Source organism: Contarinia nasturtii, unplaced genomic scaffold (assembly GCF_009176525.2).
Source record: "Contarinia nasturtii isolate CC-2019 unplaced genomic scaffold, AAFC_CNas_1.1 Cnas_scaffold_4311, whole genome shotgun sequence".
Lineage (NCBI taxonomy): Eukaryota > Metazoa > Arthropoda > Insecta > Diptera > Cecidomyiidae > Contarinia > Contarinia nasturtii.
In genome coordinates, this window is record NW_022201606.1 from 478,091 (window position 1) to 499,865 (window position 21,775).

General features: G+C 32.8%; 3 protein-coding genes across 6 annotated transcripts; 1 reads left to right on the forward strand and 2 right to left on the reverse strand.

Annotated features, from left to right (window-relative positions):
- The first annotated feature begins 117 nt into the window (after positions 1–117).
- On the forward strand, positions 118–2,976 carry LOC116350650. Its single transcript, XM_031782505.1, has 3 exons — positions 118–264; positions 443–2,145; positions 2,225–2,976. The coding sequence occupies exons 2-3, from the start codon at positions 460–462 to the stop codon at positions 2,798–2,800; spliced, it is 2,262 nt and encodes a 753-aa protein (XP_031638365.1). The 5' UTR covers positions 118–264; positions 443–459; the 3' UTR covers positions 2,801–2,976.
- A 28-nt stretch (positions 2,977–3,004) lies between these two features.
- On the reverse strand, positions 3,005–12,017 carry LOC116350651. 4 transcript variants are annotated; one of them, XM_031782506.1, is made up of 3 exons: positions 7,282–7,372; positions 6,659–7,016; positions 3,005–5,102 (listed from the first exon to the last, which is right to left on the reverse strand). In XM_031782506.1, the coding sequence occupies exons 1-3, from the start codon at positions 7,355–7,357 to the stop codon at positions 3,812–3,814; spliced, it is 1,725 nt and encodes a 574-aa protein (XP_031638366.1). In that variant the 5' UTR covers positions 7,358–7,372; the 3' UTR covers positions 3,005–3,811. The 4 variants fall into 4 exon arrangements, with proteins under 4 accessions (XP_031638366.1, XP_031638367.1, XP_031638368.1 ...); XM_031782507.1 differs by lacking the exon at positions 7,282–7,372 and adding an exon at positions 11,028–12,017 and having other exon boundaries at positions 3,006–5,102; XM_031782508.1 differs by lacking the exon at positions 7,282–7,372 and adding an exon at positions 7,108–7,233 and having other exon boundaries at positions 3,006–5,102.
- Positions 12,018–18,672: 6,655 nt separating this feature from the next.
- Positions 18,673–19,793, reverse strand: LOC116350811. The gene is made up of 2 exons (XM_031782756.1): positions 19,616–19,793; positions 18,673–19,481 (listed from the first exon to the last, which is right to left on the reverse strand). The coding sequence occupies exons 1-2, from the start codon at positions 19,658–19,660 to the stop codon at positions 18,741–18,743; spliced, it is 786 nt and encodes a 261-aa protein (XP_031638616.1). The 5' UTR covers positions 19,661–19,793; the 3' UTR covers positions 18,673–18,740.
- Positions 19,794–21,775: the final 1,982 nt, after the last annotated feature.

Genomic DNA, 21,775 nt, shown 5'->3' on the forward strand with positions numbered 1-21,775 from the left:
ATTTGAACGTATTCAACGGATTTCGTTCAAAATTCAAACCCTTACGCCACCATTAAACGAACTAATTTCGAACGTGCGATATTGATGGGAATTTTTATCAAACTGTCAAATTGTTGCAAACTACACAACATGAAATCAGCGCGAGAACACACAGATACTGAGATCTAAGTAGAACTTAGAAAACATTCAACGCCATTATATTTTATTGTTCACTTTTGCTTAAGAACGAGACAAATTAATTTCAGAATCAATATCAATCGATTGGTAAGTTGCTTATTTCTAATTTGAACTTTTCGAAATGTTGAAATCAAATTAAAAAAAAAAACAAATCCATTTGTGTATTACATAGTTTTTATACGATTCATGTCATATCTGTAATTAAAATCTCGGTAAGAGCTGCTTTTTCAAGGATTCTAAACCAAATACAATTCACACGCTACAGGTATTTTGCACAACATTATGAACAAAATGGCGAACAATATGGACATGGATATGGACGTAGATGATTTGAAGGAAACGGAGTTATCGGATTTTCCAGACGAAGTTCTGATGAAAATTATGATCTTTTTAAACGATACAACTTTACTCAACATGACACGCGTTAGTAAGCGTTTTCGTGGAATTGCCAAAGATGCATTCAAAAAGAAGTACAGCCATACGTATTTCGAAATGCATCTGTTTCATGACAATGTAGCCACACAGCGCAGACAATACCAACCATTTATTTGTACTTTTGGCGAAAATTTGATCGCGCTATATATTCACTTTGAGAGCGGTCCTGTAGACGAAAATCACTGGATTTACACACTGATTCAACGATATTGCACAAATCTTGAAGATATTAAAGTTGATGCAAGTGACAATATTAACTTATCAAAAATTCTACGACCACAGTTACAATCGTCTCTGAAAATCTTGTCATTGGGATATTCAACTCTCACTCATCACACATGGTCATCTTGTCGATTCGAGAATCTCATTCGCCTGGATATAGATGAGATTTACAATTCCGTACAGCAACAATTGGTTGAATTCATCCAGAAAAATGTCCAATTAGAAGATATCAGATTGAAATCTGTCTACAAAATGGAAGAACCCGAAAATTATCTGGAAATTCTCAACGCAATCCAAAGCAATTGCAAAAATATACACACACTGATAGTAGTGCACTGCTATGGACCGATACAATGGAACAATGAAATGATCAATATTTTGTGCAAACTTACCACGTTACATAAATTAAAAATTGATGTTGAACATTTGAAGATCACTCACCTTGAGTCAATTGTTCGAAGTTTGGACAATTTATCGTTCCTTACCTTGAATCCGGGGATTCGTGGTCACTCCGACATTCACCAGAATCTTAATCGTGTCATTTCACTGTGTCAGAATGTAGCTCATCTTGAAATTGATAACTTACGGACCGAAACAAGTTTCGAGCTCTTCGCACACACTGCCAATGAAATGCAGTCGAATAGATCGGTAACATTGGAGTATGAACATGGAATCAACGAAAAAATATTGATTACAAAGGGCGAGGTTAAACGCAACAAAATCATCGTATACAAAAAAGATGCAGTCAACGGCGTACATTCGAAGAATCTATTGGACTTAAATGATGACTGTTTTGGCAAAATCATTGGTTTTTTGGGAGTAAAAAGTCATGCTGCTTTATATGACACATGTCGACGGGCTCGGAGTGAAGTCAAAAAGTTTTACCACGAAAATACGCTTGTGACCCGTTTTGATCAAGAAACACTTAGTGCGAGTGTTTTATGGTGTTTGGGCGAGTTTATCAAATCTATGGTACTGCATAATACTTCTAATCACAATAAAAACACACATCAACAAATATGGACAAATATCAATCATTATTGCACTAACTTGAACGAATTGACCATACTTTCCCGTAATGGATTTAACTTTCAAATAAATGTTTGGCCTTTGAAGAAGCTGATTTTTTCTGGACGTTTCTTCTACTATCGAGGCAATGATTTGTCAGAATATGCAATTAGCTATGAAAAATTGCGGTTATTTATCTGCCCCATGTTGACACATTTGGAAATATTGAGTTTCAATATTCTTGGCGATGCTGTGCAGAGTTTGGATCATGGCGACAGTTTTCGTAACTTGACAGTATTAAAAGTGAGTAACTGATTTTGCATTGATTAATTGAAATTATAGAAAGCCGACAATATTAAACAAATGTTTACTTATTTTACAGTTTGGACACTACAATGAAGACGTGAAGAAATTTCTGGCGGCACTAGACGATAGAGTTTGCGAACAAATGTTGGAACTTTCGATTGGTGCACATCTCCCAATGGAATCGGAAGTTGATCATTTGAACGATGATGAAGATTCAGACTTTGATCTAAATCCATTTCAAGATTATCATGATAAAAAGTTCAAAGGTCAAGCAACCAAATCAAACATCGAACTCATTAACATTGTTTCGAGATTCAGAAAATTGACAACCTTGTATTTGGTAGTTCGTGGTGTGGATTGCTGTGATACCAAATATCTATTCGAAAATTGCACAAATTTGAATGAATTTGGTGTTTGGTGCTGGGGTGAATTTCGATGTGAAGAAATGTTTAGACATATCTACGAAAATTGCGATCAAATCAAAAAAATCCGCCTCTTTGGCATCGGTATTTTTCGCAAACTTATACAAAGACTCCGCACAATGTTTCCGACTGGAACGGTTGAGGTAGCCATTCAAAATAATGTGGCTTTTCCAGTTAACGATGACAGTCCTCGTTACGATCAAATGGTTGTGAGCATACCAGACAACTAAAACTAAAGGAAATTTTTCCATAAAAAAAAAACGTATTTTCTGAATTACCTTTTTTCCGTATATCACTTTGAATAGCTCTAGAAAAAAAAATCTAGTTAAAAAAGACACATACATTGTTCAAAACAATCAAAAGAGAATATAAATGTTGATTTGAAGAATTTCAGAAATAAATAAAACTCGAGATAATTAATCGTTTTTCACACATTTTTGTTGGATTTTTTTATTTGGTTTTCACATTTTTATTGTTATATCAATATTATATAATTATTGAAATTATCAAACCTAGAATAATATATATGTTTTCAGTTGTTGGATTCCAAATTTTACACTGTTTTCGAAATCTAAAACGGAAACAACCTAATGGCCAAACTAATTAATTTTTCTGAATTGAATTTATAAAAGCAAATAATATAAATGAAAGTAGGATTGTTTTTGTTTAGCTTCATTGTGTAAAAATACCAATAGATTTAATGCCGAGAATTGTCGGCCACAAACGTTCCGATTTTGAACACATTTTGCAGATTGCTTATTTTTTCTTTGTACCAAATGTACATCTTTGTACAGATCCATGTGAAACGGGTAATCTATAAATCAAGTATAAAATATCTATTCTGTTCAATATATGTGCTGTCATCTCTTTCATCGATTTTAATTAACTCCTGAGTGGTTTTTTTGTTATTATTTTTAAATTTTATACTTTATATTTACACATTTTCAAATTGTTCACATATCTACTTTAAGGTGGTAGACGTAGTTTCACGGAAATTAAATTGGCCAAATTGTATTCTATTGACATTAAGCAACACAATCGAGTTTCTTTTTCACAATTCTGAAGTTTTCAGACCAAAATATAGCGATACAGTCAATGCACGTGACATAAAGATATACATTTAGATTATTTTCTAGTGTAAATAGATTTAATTAGCTAAAATGGGCTTTAGTCTAAACAAAAGATGGACTAAGTAGCTTGATTAAATTAAGAATAAAAAAAAATATATGTTCAGTTGATGTTCAATCGTGAACTTTGACCGAATCACGTTTTCGTTCATTTTTATTCCATTTGCCTTGATCTTTGTCCTGATGGTATTTTTTCGAATCTTTGCGATCGTTTTTTCGATTTTTTTCTTTATCACTATCTTTGTGTTGTTTTTTATCACGGCGATCTTTTTTATCATTACGATCGAAATATTCTTCGGATGAATTGTCATCATATTCGGCTTTAATCACACTGTGTTCAAATTTTTCTGATTTATCCCATTTTCCGTTGGTTTTATCGGTTTTTCTATGTTCCTTATGGCCATGTAAATGATCGACTTTTGTTTTTTTCATAAAATTATCGTACGCTTTTTGGAGGTATTTCATTGTACCTTCATCATCACAATTACTATCTCGCAATACTTTACGTGCATGTTCTATGCCCAAATTAAAATCAATTTTATTTGGATTGCATTCTTTGTCGTCAATTGCCTTATACGAGTAATGTGTCGAATATATTTTTTCCGGTGTTTCGACCTTTGGTTTTTCACGCCCCATATTCTTAAGTTTTCTGCAATATTCTCGATTTTTTCGTGCAAATTCGCTAAGTTTCATATTACATTCCGAATGTCTAAATACTTCGGATGTATAGTCATCATCATATTCCTCAGCATCGGTCCAAATTATTTGATTTGGATCTACGAGTGGTTCTTTTTTGGGAATTCCCATATCCGACAATTTTGTCGGCTGAATTATAAAACTACCATCTTCGTTGGCCGATTCATCATGCACTGCAGGCATTTGTTTATCACCATTGTTTTGTTCAGGTATAAATTCAACACTGTTATTTGTTTTGTTATCATAAAGATTGTAGCATTGTGCTAAATTCAATTCGATCTGGTACTTTTCAATTTTAATGTTATACAATTCGAGTTCAACTTCTTTTAATTTGTATTCCACTTTCTGCATCTGAGCATACATAACGGAAATTATTCCCAACAAACTGGCGGTTATGACAATCAGAAACATTTCTCGATGTATGAAGTCCACAAAATTTTGAAAATCAAAGGAAACATTTTGTGATGATGATGATTTGTATTCATCAAGCGCTTGATTGCGTGGTCGCTTCACACTGATGGCCATATCGATTGGGGTACATCTCATCCACATTTGCATCGGTTGCGGTGATGGTGTATGGTTGGATAAGTCATCGGCTCCAAAGCGCTCTTGATTAATTTCATGGTCACCAAGTATTGAGATGCTTCCGTCCGTTGTGAAACCGTCACACGATTCATCATATACAAATGTTTTGCCGTTTTTTGGAATCCTGCAAACGAAAATGGAAGTGAATTTATTTTGAGAATATCAAATAAGCAAAAAAATATTATAGTTTCATGTTCATAGTATCCTTCGACATTATTTGTGTTTATTCGGAATTCATTGTCATTGCAAAAGTGTACTTTGTAATGAGTCTCTCTCTATTCTACTTCCTATTTTTCCGTATAACTGATAACGCGTCTCGATTTTTATGGTCATTTTCAAGCCACACCGTTATCGCATTTGTGGTCTTGAGAGCTGTGGAATTGTGGCAATATTTTCATTGCCTCTCAACTATATAACGGAATCACCATGATAATAATAGATTTAATCGCATGGTTGGCCAATCAAACATTTACGTAAGCAAAACAAAAAAAGTAAAAATATTGTCGCCCCTTTTGTTTCGAAAAAATGATAACAAATCAATGTAACAGCAGTTTTCACTATCGATAAATGATTGTATTCAAATTGGATTCAATTTCATCATTTACGTCAGTGTTCGAATTCAATTGACATTTGCCAACGAAAAATCATCAGAGAATTTCGTAATAGGAGCAGAGAGAGAGAGAGGGAGAGGGCGAGAGAATAACCTTGAACTATTTTAAAAGTAATAAAATCGTATAATTGCTATCATTAGCAATAAATGGCATCACACAATTTCAATCATCACACTACTCAATTCAATTTATTTGTTTTCTCTATTTTTAGTACGTGCAATTTTAATCGCTCAATCGTTTCTCTCTTTCTCTTCTTCTTTCTCTAATCGCATCTCGTTTTGCTTTTATGATAACCGTGCACTCAACTCAGCGAATGTTTTAGATAAATAAATAGTATGAAGGAAGGCGAACAGAAGCAGGTTTTGTAACTAATTACTTGCAATGAATCATTGAGATATTTCACATATCACAAATTCAACAATAGCATAGTGATTGAGATTCGATGAAAATTGTTTGTCTTTTATTCGAAACGATTCATTCAAAGTGGCATACACATTGTGGCATTTTTAAATCATAATTTGAATGCATTCGAATCTGTGCCACCGTACATGCACATGATATTTTGATTCATATTAAAATATTTGCAATTTAAATTTTGCTACTAAAACAATAGCCACAACAGCAAGGCAACGCAACCAAACTCCGTTTCGTACACAATCGTTTCATTTTCTAAACATTAGTCAGAGAAATTTGACGAATATCATATTAAACAGAATCTTTGAAACGCGCCACTGAAATGTGAAAAAAAACAAACGCTTTTATCTTTCGCTGCTTAGCAAAACAAGAAACAATGTCTCGTGTATATTTATCTCGTTAGATGTTTTTGTTTGACGCTGTTCAAACAAATGCGGCATGCATGAAACGTGATGTTTTTATCACTTGCTTATATTTATAAGCAAAATTTATTGAACATAATTGAAATGTTTGTTTAAGAATGTTTTATTTTTAAACGAATGCACTAAGCAATGTGCAACGAACAACTGCATCGAGTAATAAAAGTGGATAAATCAAGCGATTATATCGTATCTAAGTTATATGGATTATTTTTTCTTAATCAGCAAATAATTACCTGAAAACTTTTTCGGTATCGTCATCGTTTTCATCATCTTCCTCATTGGATGGACACACTTCTTCGGTATTGGATGTACCGTCGACAGTATCGTCTGTCACCGAGATCGTTGGAACGGCTTCATTGCCCACTTCAACGGCATTCGATTGACTCAATGTCTCGGTTGAATCAACCGAATCACTTTGATATTCGTTTGCAGAATTGCTATTATACTCCTCTTTCATCGCTTCGTCCATTTCATCAAGTAAAATCCACGATTCTTCGCTTCCGTCCGACGATATCGGATCAACAACAATTCCATTTTTCTCCGCCATTTCAAATCGAATTCCCCGTTTATTTTCTCTGTTCACCAAAAATTCTGAAAATAGAATGAAAAAAAGTTATGTTGAAATTTTTGGAATTTTATTTCTCATGAAATGAAAACATTTTCAAATATTCAAAAGTAATACATGCTCTATATTCTGAACAGCGAATACTGAGATGAGTTTAAAATAAATTGTTGCAAGCAAGCGAGATTGAAAAAAAAACCTTAAGCGAAAGCACCTACTCTGTTGACTAATTTAATAAAACTGAGGCAAACAGATATACAAAAATTGCGCAAAACCAATTCGAAAATAACGTACTGCGACGTTTATTCGAAAATGAAGTGAGAAAACGAACCACATTTGACTGTGAATTGTGGAAAAAAAATATATTCATATTCTCGGTTTGTTTGGTGTGTCTTAAATTTTTGTAAATTTTATTCGATGCGCACTGTTTAAAATAAGGCGAAATACACAATGGCCCATTGTGATGACACACATGCATTTTCTCGAAAAATATATAACGCAAAACAGTCATACACACATCTGCACAACAAACGATCGACCGAAATTAAAAACAAATTGAAACATTAATTTTTCAAAATGAAAATTTCGCAGCAATCTTTTTTTTTCATTGTTTATGATTTTCTTGGCGTAGATTTACGATAATCGACATCAAATGATGATTCTTTGTTTGTCACATTTTCTCATTATTTTGTTTGAGCGTTGTCAGTTTGATGGGCAGCATACAACGTGCTCATTGCAGTTTAGAGTTTTTGTTTACGCTAATTATTTTTTTGTTTTGGCCAGATTTGTGAAGCGACCATTTCGCAGTGATTTCATGAATGAAAATTCCTTGCGAAACTGTGTGGAGATCATACGATCGAGATCACACGTTTTAGCACTTTTTGAATGACGCGATTAGATGTTGTCGCTGTTTTTCTTTTGCTCAATCGAAAAGTGTTGAGAAAAAAATGATGAAAATATTGTTGACAAAGATGAAAATAATATTGCGCATTTGATCATAGATACCGAGGAAGTTGATATACCATTTTCTTAATGAATGTTAATAGCTCCGACATAAAAATTACAATCTTGCAATTATCAGTTGATTTTATCGAATTATTTTATCTTTTTCTTGCAAAATCGTTTCACATGGGTCGCTTGGCGCAACCAACTTGACACATCAACCGAAGAACGATTCAGAAAGATAATCATAACCGTATGCATTTCAATATTCCGAGAATAAACAAACAAGAAAACGCGAAATGTTCAGATGTTTATTCAAGCGCACCAAAGTATATTTCATATGTTGTTATTTCTCATTTCTTTTGGCGAAAAGAACAAAACATTCGCATATTCGTTAATATGCATTTTGGATGGTTGCCTAGTTTAAAATGATATTTTTTGAAATAGATAGCCAAATGCGAACGTTTTATTTTTGAATTTCATGATTTATCGATTGTGTTGGTTTTTTGGCGCAGGAAATCATCACATTCGAATGGCTATGGTGAAATATAGCCGTCACATGAGATCAGCATTCACTTTATTTCGTCCAAAAAGTTAATCATCGCAAAATTTACGGCAGATGTAAGTGTGCGATAGAAATACACAGAGAGAGAAACAGAAACAGAAAGAACGAGCGAGAGAAAAGACGGTGTGTGTAAACTTGTAACTCATATGATTGTCTCGACTGCTCGCGAATACTGATAGTTCTCTCGATCAGACCTCTGAAACTGTCATGTGAACATTCATTGTAGATGCATTTAAAAATAGTAATATTGGAATATTTTTGACTTGACAGTGCCATACAAGCCACATTTGGCATAGAAACGCATTCGTCTGAAAAGTGGCTTTTGCTTAAAAGGTTCAATGAATGGGTCATGTGTTGGATCGCGAACGCCAATTGACCAAATGGATTTATTCTTAAAATAGAATGATTTTTTTGTTGTTTCAAATTTGTTTTTCATTCATATAATTATACATTGCATTATATTGGCTCGTCTGAGACGTCTGCTCAACCCCGATTAATACGCATTTCATCGCAATCATACACAATTACACACTAACAATACGAATAATTTTTGATGAGTAGTCAAAATAAAATCACAAAAGTAAAAAATGCGCAGAAAAATCGTGCACTCGATAGCATTATTTTTTTTTAGCTAAGCCATGAAATTGTTTACATTCACTGTATTTTCGAGAAAAAAAAGATCTTGTGAAATGTTAAGAGCAAAACAAAGTTCACAACGCACAAAAGTCAGTCAGTTTATTTGGCTCGAAAATGTGTTTATTCGTTTTTGTTTTGATGAAATTATGTCAATTTATTAAACGTTGAAAACCTGTATCGTCTTGATATTAATCGATTTGGTGTGATAAGTCCACCAGAAGCACGTGGATAAAGCCTATTAAAATAAATTTTATTCAGTGTGACCTTACTAATCATTGAGAATTCAATTCATGCATAGTCGCCATATTAACATACGATAATGATATAAGGGCAGCTGCGTGGATGGACTGAACACTATTGTGTCTATTTTGTTTGGTCGTAAAATATGTTTGCAAAACGCAGTGTGTATTTTCGCCCAGTTATTTCACCTTGGAATCGTATATCGACTAAACAAACGACGTTCAGTTGTGTCTAATCGTCAATTTCATGATATTGTATGACTAAGTATTTCAATAGATAAACAGAACAAAAACAACAAAAATACCAAATGAAAGGAATAAAAAAAATGTTTCTATACATTCTCTAGCTGTATTCAATCTATAGTATATTGAAAGTCGGGAGAAGAAAAAAACGCACAATCGTCGTATGTAGAAGAAAGAACGAAAGAAAAACAACGAAAAAACATCCATCAGCTGTTTGTATTGATACATATTTGTACGCATACATCGGCACCGGTTTTGCGTCCTATGTTTTCCATGCTTGGAACACATCCATATGGTGTATATTGAGCACATGTTCGCACATTGTTACGACTATGAATGAACTAATACCAACGCACACAGACACACAACAGTGAACGATAAATTATGAGCTAGCGTGCGATCGCGTTGGCCTCCTATTCAACATCAATAAGTGATTGTTTGTTTGCTTAAAATGCGACGTTCGTTTGGCATGTAACCTGAAATGTGTGCATGTGTGTCAGAGCAAGCCTTTTTCGTTTCCATTTGAAATGCTCTTTTTTCTCTACATTTTGTTTCTTCTTTTTTTACAGTCGGCATACGACATTTGCTCATTTACAAATGGCGTATATACAGTATATTATACGCTCAAACGATTATAATTTTATTTTGCTGATTCAACTTGCAGTTCTAACAAATGAGCAAAACATATTAGCGCTTCATATACATCATATGGTTTTTTTTTTATTTCAGGTCGCCAATCAGGTTTTTTCGTCATGAAATGGTTTACAGATGAAATCGATTGACAAAAGTGTTTAAAGAAACCATGTCAATAATAACCATTTCGATTTAATGTAACCAGTAAAAATATACATACAACCATTTATAAATGGACATATGCATTCGAAAGGTTCGCCCTATTAAACCCCAATTTATTAGGTAGATTGAATTTATTTTTCTGATTCCTTAAAATGTACCTTCTCATATAGTATGAGTAAGAAAAATCTTGTCATGCAAGGCCCTTAAAGTGCTCGTAGACCTCGTGAATGATCAAAATTTTAGAAACCTTTACTGGTACTTTTGAAAAAAAAATCGTTTATCCGTTCAAGTCATGCGATTCAACGACTTGAATTCAAAAATTTCATTTTAAAGAGTTTGTTTTTGTTGACATGAAAGAAGTGTTTGCCCGAAAAAAATATGTAAACTTATGTAAAATTGAAATGTTTTGGTTCGCCTGAATGTCAAATATCCATAATTTGCATCAAATATCGATTTTTTTCATAGTCTTCTTTGTGTTTTCGTTGTCTCTTAAATTATTTATAAATTTTACAAAATATTGTGTGCTTTGTGTGATCAGCTGCTTAAGAAATGGCCACGCTTGGAACATAAAGAGAAATATATCGTACAAAAGAATCAAAGAAGAGTATGTGTATACCTACCTCAATGTATATCGATTTTATCCACGCTCACAGGGGCCTCGTGGTAAATGCTCTCACACAGTCTACAAACACATACGTATGCGTATATCCTTCTTGTATCCTTTATTGATGCTACAATACACGCTCACTTTGCACAATATTTCGAAGGGATTCCTGTTTATTCTTTGTTGGCTATCGCACACACCAGCGTAGTTGCGCCTGTCTTCTGCCTTTGTTTATTGTTTGTTGCTTGAGTTTATTTCCCTTTTCATCGCACTTGGTTGTTCGATGAATAAAAGAAATATACGAAACATATGTACGCACAACTACATACGAAACGTTGCTGTATAGCCTTTTGACGATGACGACAATCTCATAAAAAAACCAACAAATTTGTGTTGCGTAGTTGGCAAAACGAAACTGAAAAAAACCTTTTTGCTTTATTTTTGGTGTTCGTTCTTCGTTTTGGCTCTATTGATTTAGTCTTTCAAATTATTTCCTGGATTTTTTCCCGGTTGATTTTTTAGTATACTTTACTAATACATTTCCAAATGAAAGAAAAAGAACGCAATTAGCACTTTGCTTGTACAAAAAAATGTTCGTTTGAATAATTATGGCTAAAATTCACGTTTTTGAGTTTAATTTTTGTTAACAGAAAGCTCATTAGCTCAGTTTTTGTGGCAATAACGTCTTCATATCACGTTTCACTGCCTCTTTTGCCGATGCAAATTAATATGTACGTCAAACTAAAAGTCGTCAAGTAAATTATTCGATGCACACTCGAAACCAAACCAAAAATTGATGTGACTTTTTTTTTGTCGTCGGCCACTTCTTATTTATTCGGTCAACATGAATTTTTTTTTGTTGCGCTCGAAGACTTTCCAAAAAACAATTCACGAAAACGAAAACACACTGTAAATTGTCACAGTTGTTTGGCGAATAATATTTAACACGCGAGATACGTACGTATATGTATGACTGCCTCCAACAATCTCACTCTACTGTGGTGCTTGCAAAATGAAAACAAAAATACAACACCGTCAGCACAACGAATGTGTACAATGTGAATGTACAAGAGGGAAACCGAAGTTGATTCGTTTCAACTATACAATAGTAACATATCGGACGATGGGAAATAAAACAGTGAGCGAGCAAGAGAGACAGAGAGGAAAAAACGCAGTTGAAACCAAATATTATTTGTATGGATGTGAGAGCCACACACATACGTTCAGCCAAGAATAACATTGGTACATTGGCTTACAAACTGTTCAAAAACTAGCAGGAGTATTCATCTCTCACACACAGCAAAACGACGATGATTCCTTCTATTGGCTTCATTGAATTATTTATGCGTGCCATATCTTAATTCTTCCTGATTGAATTTTTTTTTCTCTGCTCATTTTTTATGTAAACAGTATGTTCTTAATAATATTTCCATAACTCGCTTCAGTAGTTGATTATGTGTGCAACAGAAAAGCCTCCAACCGATTAATCGTCATCGTTTTCCCTTTTCAATCTGGTTATTATTTTTTTACTTTCATTTTTTATATTTTTTTTTTTTTTGCATTCATTTATATGTTCATAAATCGCATATATCAATACTTCTCACGCGTGTCTATCGCACAGACAGATGATGTCATTGTTTTGTATTGGTGCGCGTGTTTGGTGTATTTATTTCACATGTTCTCTTCGTTTGAACCGATAGATTTTGCACATTACATTCGTGCACACATGGCAAACATGATATTAATACATACACATGTTTTCCCCTTCGAAGAATATGCTTTAGTTTGAATGCAGTGAAATATCTTATACGAATGTATTCATTCATATGCTTTTGTGGCCAAACTTTTTATCGTTGCTTTTATTCAACAAAGCTCATCTTGTTTCGGGCATTCGATAATAGATGGCACTTTTCCAAATGCGCGTCATATTTGAATTTTATTATATTTTTAGTGAGTAATGGGAAGATTTCTTACAAATTTCAATAAAATGTTGAAGCAGTTGATCGTTTGGTAATATTTCCAACTCGATATTGTTGTGTTTGGAAAAATACTCTTTTTCATTGAACTAAAAGCTTTTTTTGTTTTATAAACACTTTAATGTGAAATGGAAAACTGGCTGCAAAATGTACATCATACTTTCGATAAGATAAATTAATCATGTTTAAAAAAAAATGTCAATTGCGGACCAAAGGGAATAAAGTGCTATTGCCATTTAGCAATTTTTCATATTTTGCATGGATTTCAAGCTCAGATTTATCCAAAAAAATATTTAAATTATGTGTAAAAATGCACTCAAAGATTACTTCTTCATCAATTTACAATTTTAATTAAATCGTACGCTTTAAGTTAAACTTTAATATGAAAATGTGCAACATTTGGAACATTGCGATTTTCAGTTCCTTTGGAATTGTGCAGTTTTCATCATTTTATTTAACTAACACCATAGACAGTCAATCCGATTTTTTAAAAGTACCATTAATTCAATGGGCGGCTTTTGAGCACTAAATATGAATGCTAATTGTATGAACTCTAAGAACGATACTTATTTGTCTTGAAAAGGTTTAAAATCATTTTCTAACCGAATGTTTGAAAAAATGCTGGAACATCGTATTATTTGGAGATTGGAGATGAACACGATTGTTTTCTTCGAATATATCCATAATTCGGTAATCAAATGCGAAACAGAATTCAAGTGCAGGCACGTGAAGAAATTGCCGAATGAAAAAAGTCTAAATCATCTTCTTCAGCAGCAGCAGCATTGTTATCATTATGAATTTCGGCAAAAATCATTTTCAATTTAATAATTGAGTATAAATATCAGAGCCATTTAACAATTTATAATATTGTGCATGGATTTCAAGCTCAGCTTTATCAAAATTATGTGTAAAATGCACCAAAAGATCACATTTTTGGCACCACTTTACCATTTTAATTAAATCGTATTTTGAAAAGAGCAAAGCACCATCAACGAATCAGAGTGAAAAGTAATCGATTTATTGTTTAAATCTGAACGTGCGTTCATTTAATGTGTCACTATTAATTGTTCGTTCTCATTTCGTTGGCCACATTGTTTTCAGTTAATCACTTTTTGCTTGGCCTTGCATCTTCAGAATCGTTTCTGCCGAAAGGCATGTTATTTGCTCAATCATTCACCATTCACAAATCACTGAATCCTATTGGATGCGAAGAAGAAAATTGACAACAACGGTCAATCACAAAAATAAAACAACCAAACTGAAAAGAAATTCTTTAGTCTTCCACAAAGTCGGCTATTAATAGTTTTCGTCTTTTGCATGATTATTGATGGTTTCCAATGTTAAAGCATTGAATGAATGAATGACCGTTGCCAATACATAAAAATCGACAGATTTTGCTGTCTCGCATTTCAGTTGATTTTGATCATGTCATTGAGGTAACACAATGAATAAACGAATTGGACGAAACACAAAAAAAGAACTTCGAGTAATTTTAGTGCGTGGCCCATTGTTGGGTTTGATTTTTTACTGTAGTTTTCAAAGATTCGAAATGATTTTGTCTTTTTTTTATTTGTGTATCGCTTTAACGTTCGATGTAAATGTAAACAAACAATGGAAATCGAATGATGACGACGATGAACTTATTTTGCGTTATTTGAATATTCGATTCGGTATGGTATTGTCACCACGGTTACGGTCAACGAGGCAAAAAGAATATCAAATCGCTCTCGCGCACAATGTCCTCATCTCATGTGAACTCTAGAACAAATACATAAAATCGACAAAGATTACAGTCTTTCAAATAAGTCAATAGTTTATTTTGCACTTGTCATGTTGGATGTTGATTTCAGATGATATTGATGTGACTGGTAAGCCATTACCAAAATTAAACGAATGAGTTTTTCTTACGTACAAATTTAATTGTAGTTGATCTTATTGATATTTAGAAAGAGTTTAAGCAACAACATTGTAACTTCTGGCTTCATCTTTGAACCTTTAAATCTCCTGCTGCTGTCTGCCAAACACAAGCTAAGATTTTGATTTTGAAACTCAATTCAGTTGGATTTCGATTTAAATTTCGATTCGTCATATTCTTTTTTGATCTGATTACATACGAGATTTGTGGCAGAGACAGAATAACACAATAAAACATGCCAAACGTTGTTCTCTGAAGTGCTCGAAAAATGAATAAAATTTACTAATAAGTTAACCGAATTGTGTACTATCTACTTGATCAAAGTAGCTTCATGCCTTTTTATCGACATATTCAATCAATGTTTTTCATGTTCAAACAAATTAAATTAAATTATTATGAAACTCAAAAAACTAGATTCACCGTTTGATTATGAAAATGAGCTTTGCTTTTGGTGTTTGAAGAAAAGTGTTTTAAAAATTGTCTAACACAAGCTTGAGATCATTGGAATTATTGTTTATTCACCGTCCGATCACAGACTGAAAGACAGCTTGAACCTGCCAAAAGAATTAGTTTTACTTCTAAAATCATTCAAAAGGCAAAGCTACTAATTTGTTTTGAAATGTCAGCGACCATTTGCAATGGCAGATGAATTAAAAAGTTATTATGCACCGATTTTTGAAGCCATTGTCTGTTTCCATTTGCCAGTTGCTATTTTAGTTGGAATAAATGAGTGTTTTTCTGTACCAATATATGCTGTTTTTTTCTCTTCGTCAATTAATAAATTGATTGTTTTGGAACGTACGCGAATCGAGAGCCATGGTTTTTTGTGATTACAATTAAGCGTCAATAAAAATGAGTGTAGGTGCAAATTCTAGACAATAATTGCACGAATGTTTGCGCGTGAAAAAAAACGTAAAGCCTCAACGCTAAGCTGAACTGAAAAATAATCGGGCAGTTGGAGTTTATCTTTTTCATAAACCGATTAAACAATGTAGCGACTGCTATTGTAAAGCACTTCAGGTGCTTTAATCTGAAAATTTGGAACAATGCGATTTTCAGTTCCTTTGGAATTGTGCAGTTTTCATCATTTTATTTAACTAACACTGTAGACAGTCAATCCGATTTTTTAAAAGTACCATTAATTCAATGGGCGGCATTAGAGCGCCAGATATAAATGCTGATTGTATGAATTCTACGAACGATACTCATTCGTCTTGAAAGCGTTTAAAATCATTTTCAAACCGAATGTTTGAGAAAATGCCGGAACCTCGTATTTCTTGGAGATTGGAGATGAACACGCTTGTTTTCTTCGAATTTATCCATAATTCGGTAATCAAATGCGAAACTGAAGTCAAGTGCAGGCACGTGAAGAAATTGTCGAATGAAAAAAGTCTAAATTATGTTACGAATGCGATTTTTTCTCGTACACATTGTTTTTCATCTTCTTCATCAGCAGCAAGCAGCAGCATTGTTATCATTATGAATTTCGACGAAAATCATTTTCGATTTAATGATTGAGTATGAGAGCGCAAAATGCTTTCGCTCAATGCCATGTCATCAAGAGATATTAAGGTCTCGGCAATTTAAAGAGAGACTCATGCGCGATCACTTGAAAATCGGCTTTATCGGAAAATTGAATGCAAAACATATGTGTCTTCGATGCGATTTACATAAACAAGTGAATGATGATTTGGTGAAAGAGTTTAGCGCACGTTAAAGTGTATCGCCAGAATATCATTTCGATCGTGCACACAAGCAACAACACTCAAAGTAAATGAAAAGTGATTAATTAAGCAGATGGACATGTACACGGTGAAACACATGTAACACTAAAAACTGAACTCGTTTCTCTTTCAACCACGAAAAATTAGACAGCAGCTGCATCAAAACAATAAATGAACATATCGTTATGTTCGCATTGAAAACAGATAAAAAACGCAATCTCGCGCATCATGTTTCTTATTGGTTTTTTTTTGTTATGCTTCGCGTTGAATTTGTTTTTCCACGGCCACGGTTTTTTCGGTTGTTGTCAAGACTGTTTTTGTCCTGTTTGTCGCGTGGCCTGCAAATGCACACATTTAATTCAACAAACCAATTTTATTCTGATTTCACTCAAGTTTTTTTTTTTGCATGATTCATTTTGAACTGGACTGCAGTATGCTTATCACGTTGAAAATGCGCAACAAGTAATTAAAAAGCTATTATCTTTGTTTTCGCAGTGCATTTTCTTCTCTCTTTTATGCCTCATGGAAGAAAGGTGATTCCCTTGTCCAGAAAGAGATTAACAGTAACGCTTCTTATTTCGACTACTGGATTCAAAATATTCGTATTTATGCTACGCACAAAAGTTGAAAATCCGAAAAAAGAAACGAACAATGGCTGGTTCGAGAAATAACTTTAAAGTCATCACGCCAAGTCGTCATAATAGTGGTGTAAATCTTTCTTCATTTCAATAGTCCGTGCTTCTGAAAACACTGAACATTATTTATAATGCTTTTTCGCTACTGATGCCACAGTATAGTTACGTTTGTCAAAATACATCCATTCAACTCTTTTAATCTTGCGTAATTGAAAAATAATTATGATTGATTATTGTACGAAAACTTTTGTCAAATCTTTGTTGTGACAGCCAACAAAGATGAAATTCGACTTTAAAAAGAAATTGAGTACAAAAACCAAATAGGCTGATCACAAGAACTCAGGTGCCTTTTATTGAAATTTTGTACAATATGACATCACTATTTCAAAATTATTGTATGCTTGGGAAAATTTTTGTGTCGCTTATAGCATTAACTCAAAAGAAAGTAGGCACAACTACCATCTAAAATATATCAATAAAATGAACATTATTACGATTTTAAACACAATAGAATGCGGTAAAATGAGAAAGTCATTGGATCTATTTTGAACGCAATTTTAAGTAGATGTCGTACAAAGTGAAGCGCAGAAAGATAAAATTAACAAAAATAGTGAATAGTTTAAATTTTAGTCAAACAATTTAATTTTAGTTATAACACGTGTTCATTGACATTTTCTTAAACCAGGCGAAAGATACAAAACTTATATACGTTTTCCTTGTTGGTGGATATAACGCTAATATATTTGCAGACTGTCTTCATTTCAACGCCAAATTATTGCTTGATTATTGTATTAGATAGAAATTATACTAATTTTGATGAGTACAGAGACAGCCTGATAATAATGATGTCTGCAAATCTATCGCATCCCGTTAAATGTTCATTATATCGTTTTGTAACGTATAAATATAAAATGAGCTAGATATTGTGGTTCAGAGATGAACTTAACCATGAGGCAAATCACGCTAGATTAGTGAATACTAGAAAAACTAACTAGTAAATCTAGTGCATGAATGACGTCACAGACGAAGCCAACCAAAGTCAATATAATTTATATGAAAAAATACTTCACACACTAGAATTTCTAGTGAAATCTTATCAAAAACCAGCTGTACTAGAATTTCGTGGTTGACCCCATGAACTTAACTTTACTATAATTTGAAAGATCACAAAATTATCGAATCATTGCGTTGATAAAGTAGAACTATGATCAAACTATAGATTCGTATTTTGGACACTCGGAATGATTATTAAAGTAATTCTGTATCAATTCATTATCAAGTATAATTCCTTACAGAGGCAATCATCGAACGGCAATACACGTATCAGAGCAAGTCTACTTGCTTCGATTAAAAACAAAATCAATAGTTGTCACGGTCAAGTGCAGGTTAAAAAAAGTAAAAGATAAGTGAATATTTTTTAAGATGCCAAACAAATTTATTCTATTTAAATTTTGATTGTTAAAATGAATTGAATTATATTTAATGATTGGTTAATAGAAGGTTATCGGTAAGAGTTCTCCTCTTTCCCATTATGAATTCAGTCCATACAAGGCGTTCTTCGTTATACAGCCTCAAAATTTCGTTCGCGTTTGTAAGCTTTCCAACCAATTCGGATTCTTTTAAGAGAATTTTTTCGAATAATGCATCAATTTTTTTTTCAGCGTTTCCATTTGCTGCTTCAACTATAGCCGTTTTTTCGCTGAACATTGATTTAATGGTGGTCCTTATTATATCTGCCTCTTTCATATTTTTATCAAAATTTTTCTGCCAATTTTCGAATTTCGTTTTCATTCTTCCGATATTTTGTTCAACTTTTTTCAAATGACTATTGTCGGTATAACCAGAAGAAGCCCAAGTCTCATAGAATTTGTTGATATCTCCATCTAAAATTTCGTATGCCATTTTATTACAAATTTGTGCATCTAATTGTGGAACTGTGTTTATTTCCATGTCGTTAATTGACTTTACTTTTCCACGTAAAATTTCGCGTGCGCTTATTCCATTGAATTTCAAGTCCTCTGGCACATAATAGATTATGTTTTCAGCAACTTTTGGATCAATCACGTTTTTCCGTGGAAGTTTATCAAGTTTTTTCTTGATTGCATTTGTGTCTTTGGTAATTTTGAGCAAAAAATCAAGTTGTGGGCTTTTTATCACTTTTGACAACTTATAAAACTTCTTTGCCACCAGATCAAATTTTACAAATTCACTATTGACCACCTGAATGATGAAAATTGAAAAAAATATATTATTTTATTAGAACTTGTTTAGTTTTTTTGTAATTTTTATGAAGAATTTTCAGAGTTAAAATGTATTTGTGAACATAAATAAGTTTCAGTTCAGTATGCACTCACCTGAGCGATCAGAAAAAGAGACAAAATTGCCACAATCGACCTCATTTTTTCGAACCACTTTGTACAAAACTTGGCAAAAAATTGTTTGAAAGCTGGTCTGGTATGCGCCTGGTTTTTATATGAAATTTTATTCCATGTAGATCGAAAAATAGGACGCAATTGTTCTCCAATTTATCTTAAATTTTTTTTTCATTGAGTTTGTTTTATAGATGCTACATTCTATCTATCGCTCGTTTATCGTACATTTGCGTCATTTATTCCAACATTCGCAGCATTAGATTTTGTCAATTCATAACATTATTGTCATTACAGTTGTTTAAAAACAACTTGTTTTGTTATAACAATATTATAAATTACTTTTATTTTCAAGTTATTTGTATAGACCAAGAGCCACTCTAACAAGTAACTTTTTTTTTTGCTTTATGTCAGAAAACTATATTGAACCATGCAGCTAGACATACACTAAACAAATAATTTTACGTCTGTCATTACAGCCACCCACTTTGCAAAATCTGCACTATTATTCGCGGATAGAAAACACATCAATTAATAAAGCGAGCTGCATGTTTGATTTTCTGGAATATATTTTGTTTTTGCTCAAAGATTCTTCGATTAAAATTTCTGCATGAAATTCCGCATTGTTTACAAAATCTGCATGAATGAATTATGTAAAAAAAAACTATCAACTTCTTTGTCAGCTTTATGTCTGAAATTTTAAACATCGATTTTTTATCATAAAATAACACTAAATTATAAAAATCTGCACTTAAATACACATATTTATTGTTTTCTGCATAAACAAAATTACATGTTTATATATATTGAAAACACTCAATATGACACATTGAACGCACTCATTTGAGCTGTCAACCAACATTTCCATATATACAATACACATATTTTGCATTTTTACGGTAGGTGTCGCATTGTCATTACTATATACATTGGATTCTTATTTGATTGATGAAAGATTTTTTTTTTTTTGAAATTATTGTAATTTATAAACAAATTAACTGTTTTATAAAAAATTTAATGAAAAACGTTAGAAAAATATTTTATGACATGTTTTTTTCCAACGATTCAATAATTACGTATGTGTATGCATTTTAAATGAAGAGCTTTTATATTGTCAAGCCAAAAAATGTATTATTGTGAAATGACAGAGTAACATTTACATCAGTGCCGTATATCGAATTAATTTCGCTTGGCAAAGGGGGAAATATTTTGACAGATAGTACTCGATCCTTCATATCTTACATCTTAAAGCATTACCTAAACAAAAATTATAGTAAAATTTTCAATATTTTAGATTTAACGACCCGACGTGAGTATCTTGAAGAGCGTATATGCATAATATTCTCATCACAATTTTATTGTGATATAAGTAATTTAAAACTGAAAAAAATAATTTTATAATTATTTCCACAATTCGCATGTAATTAACAGTAACCCAAACCATGAAAGACAATGGTAAGACCTCTAATTTAAGGAAAACGAAACTTAATTGTTCTAACCTTAAAATTTTCAAATGATTTATAGTATTTTGGAGGGAAGGAAAATGGCGTAAGACCATACAATGATTTTTGGATAGAATAGATCCGTAAGATCTCCGCAAGATCCGAATCCAAGTGTGCGTACCTAGCCGCATGATACATACATTCGTTATTCCGTAATGCTATGGCATGCGAATGAAAGTAGGCGAAATAAGAATAACGAATTTGCATGCGTATTATATATGTATGCATCATGCGGCAGCGTACGCACGCTTGGATCTGGATCTTGCGGAGATCTTACGCATCTATCCTATCCAAAAATCATTGTATGCGTAAGACTTTTGTTCGAAAATAAAAAAGATATATCGCCAGACTGAGAGTAAATGACTGTTTTTTTAATACAGACAAGCACCCGAAGAAAGAAAACAGGTGTACAGAACTGGTTTTACACAAAAGGTTGTATGTAAGTTTCATTTTTATTTAAATATCTGAATTATTAATGAAATTATTCCATATACAGACATATTCCCCCAGCACTTAAAAAAAGCCTCCGGAAAGCACTGAACATGGATGGAAGCAGTAGCAGTAATGCCAAAAATAAAGAAAAAGAAGTAAACATCTAAATTGACAATTATGTTAAGTGTTGATTTGAAATTTTGTTCATTCA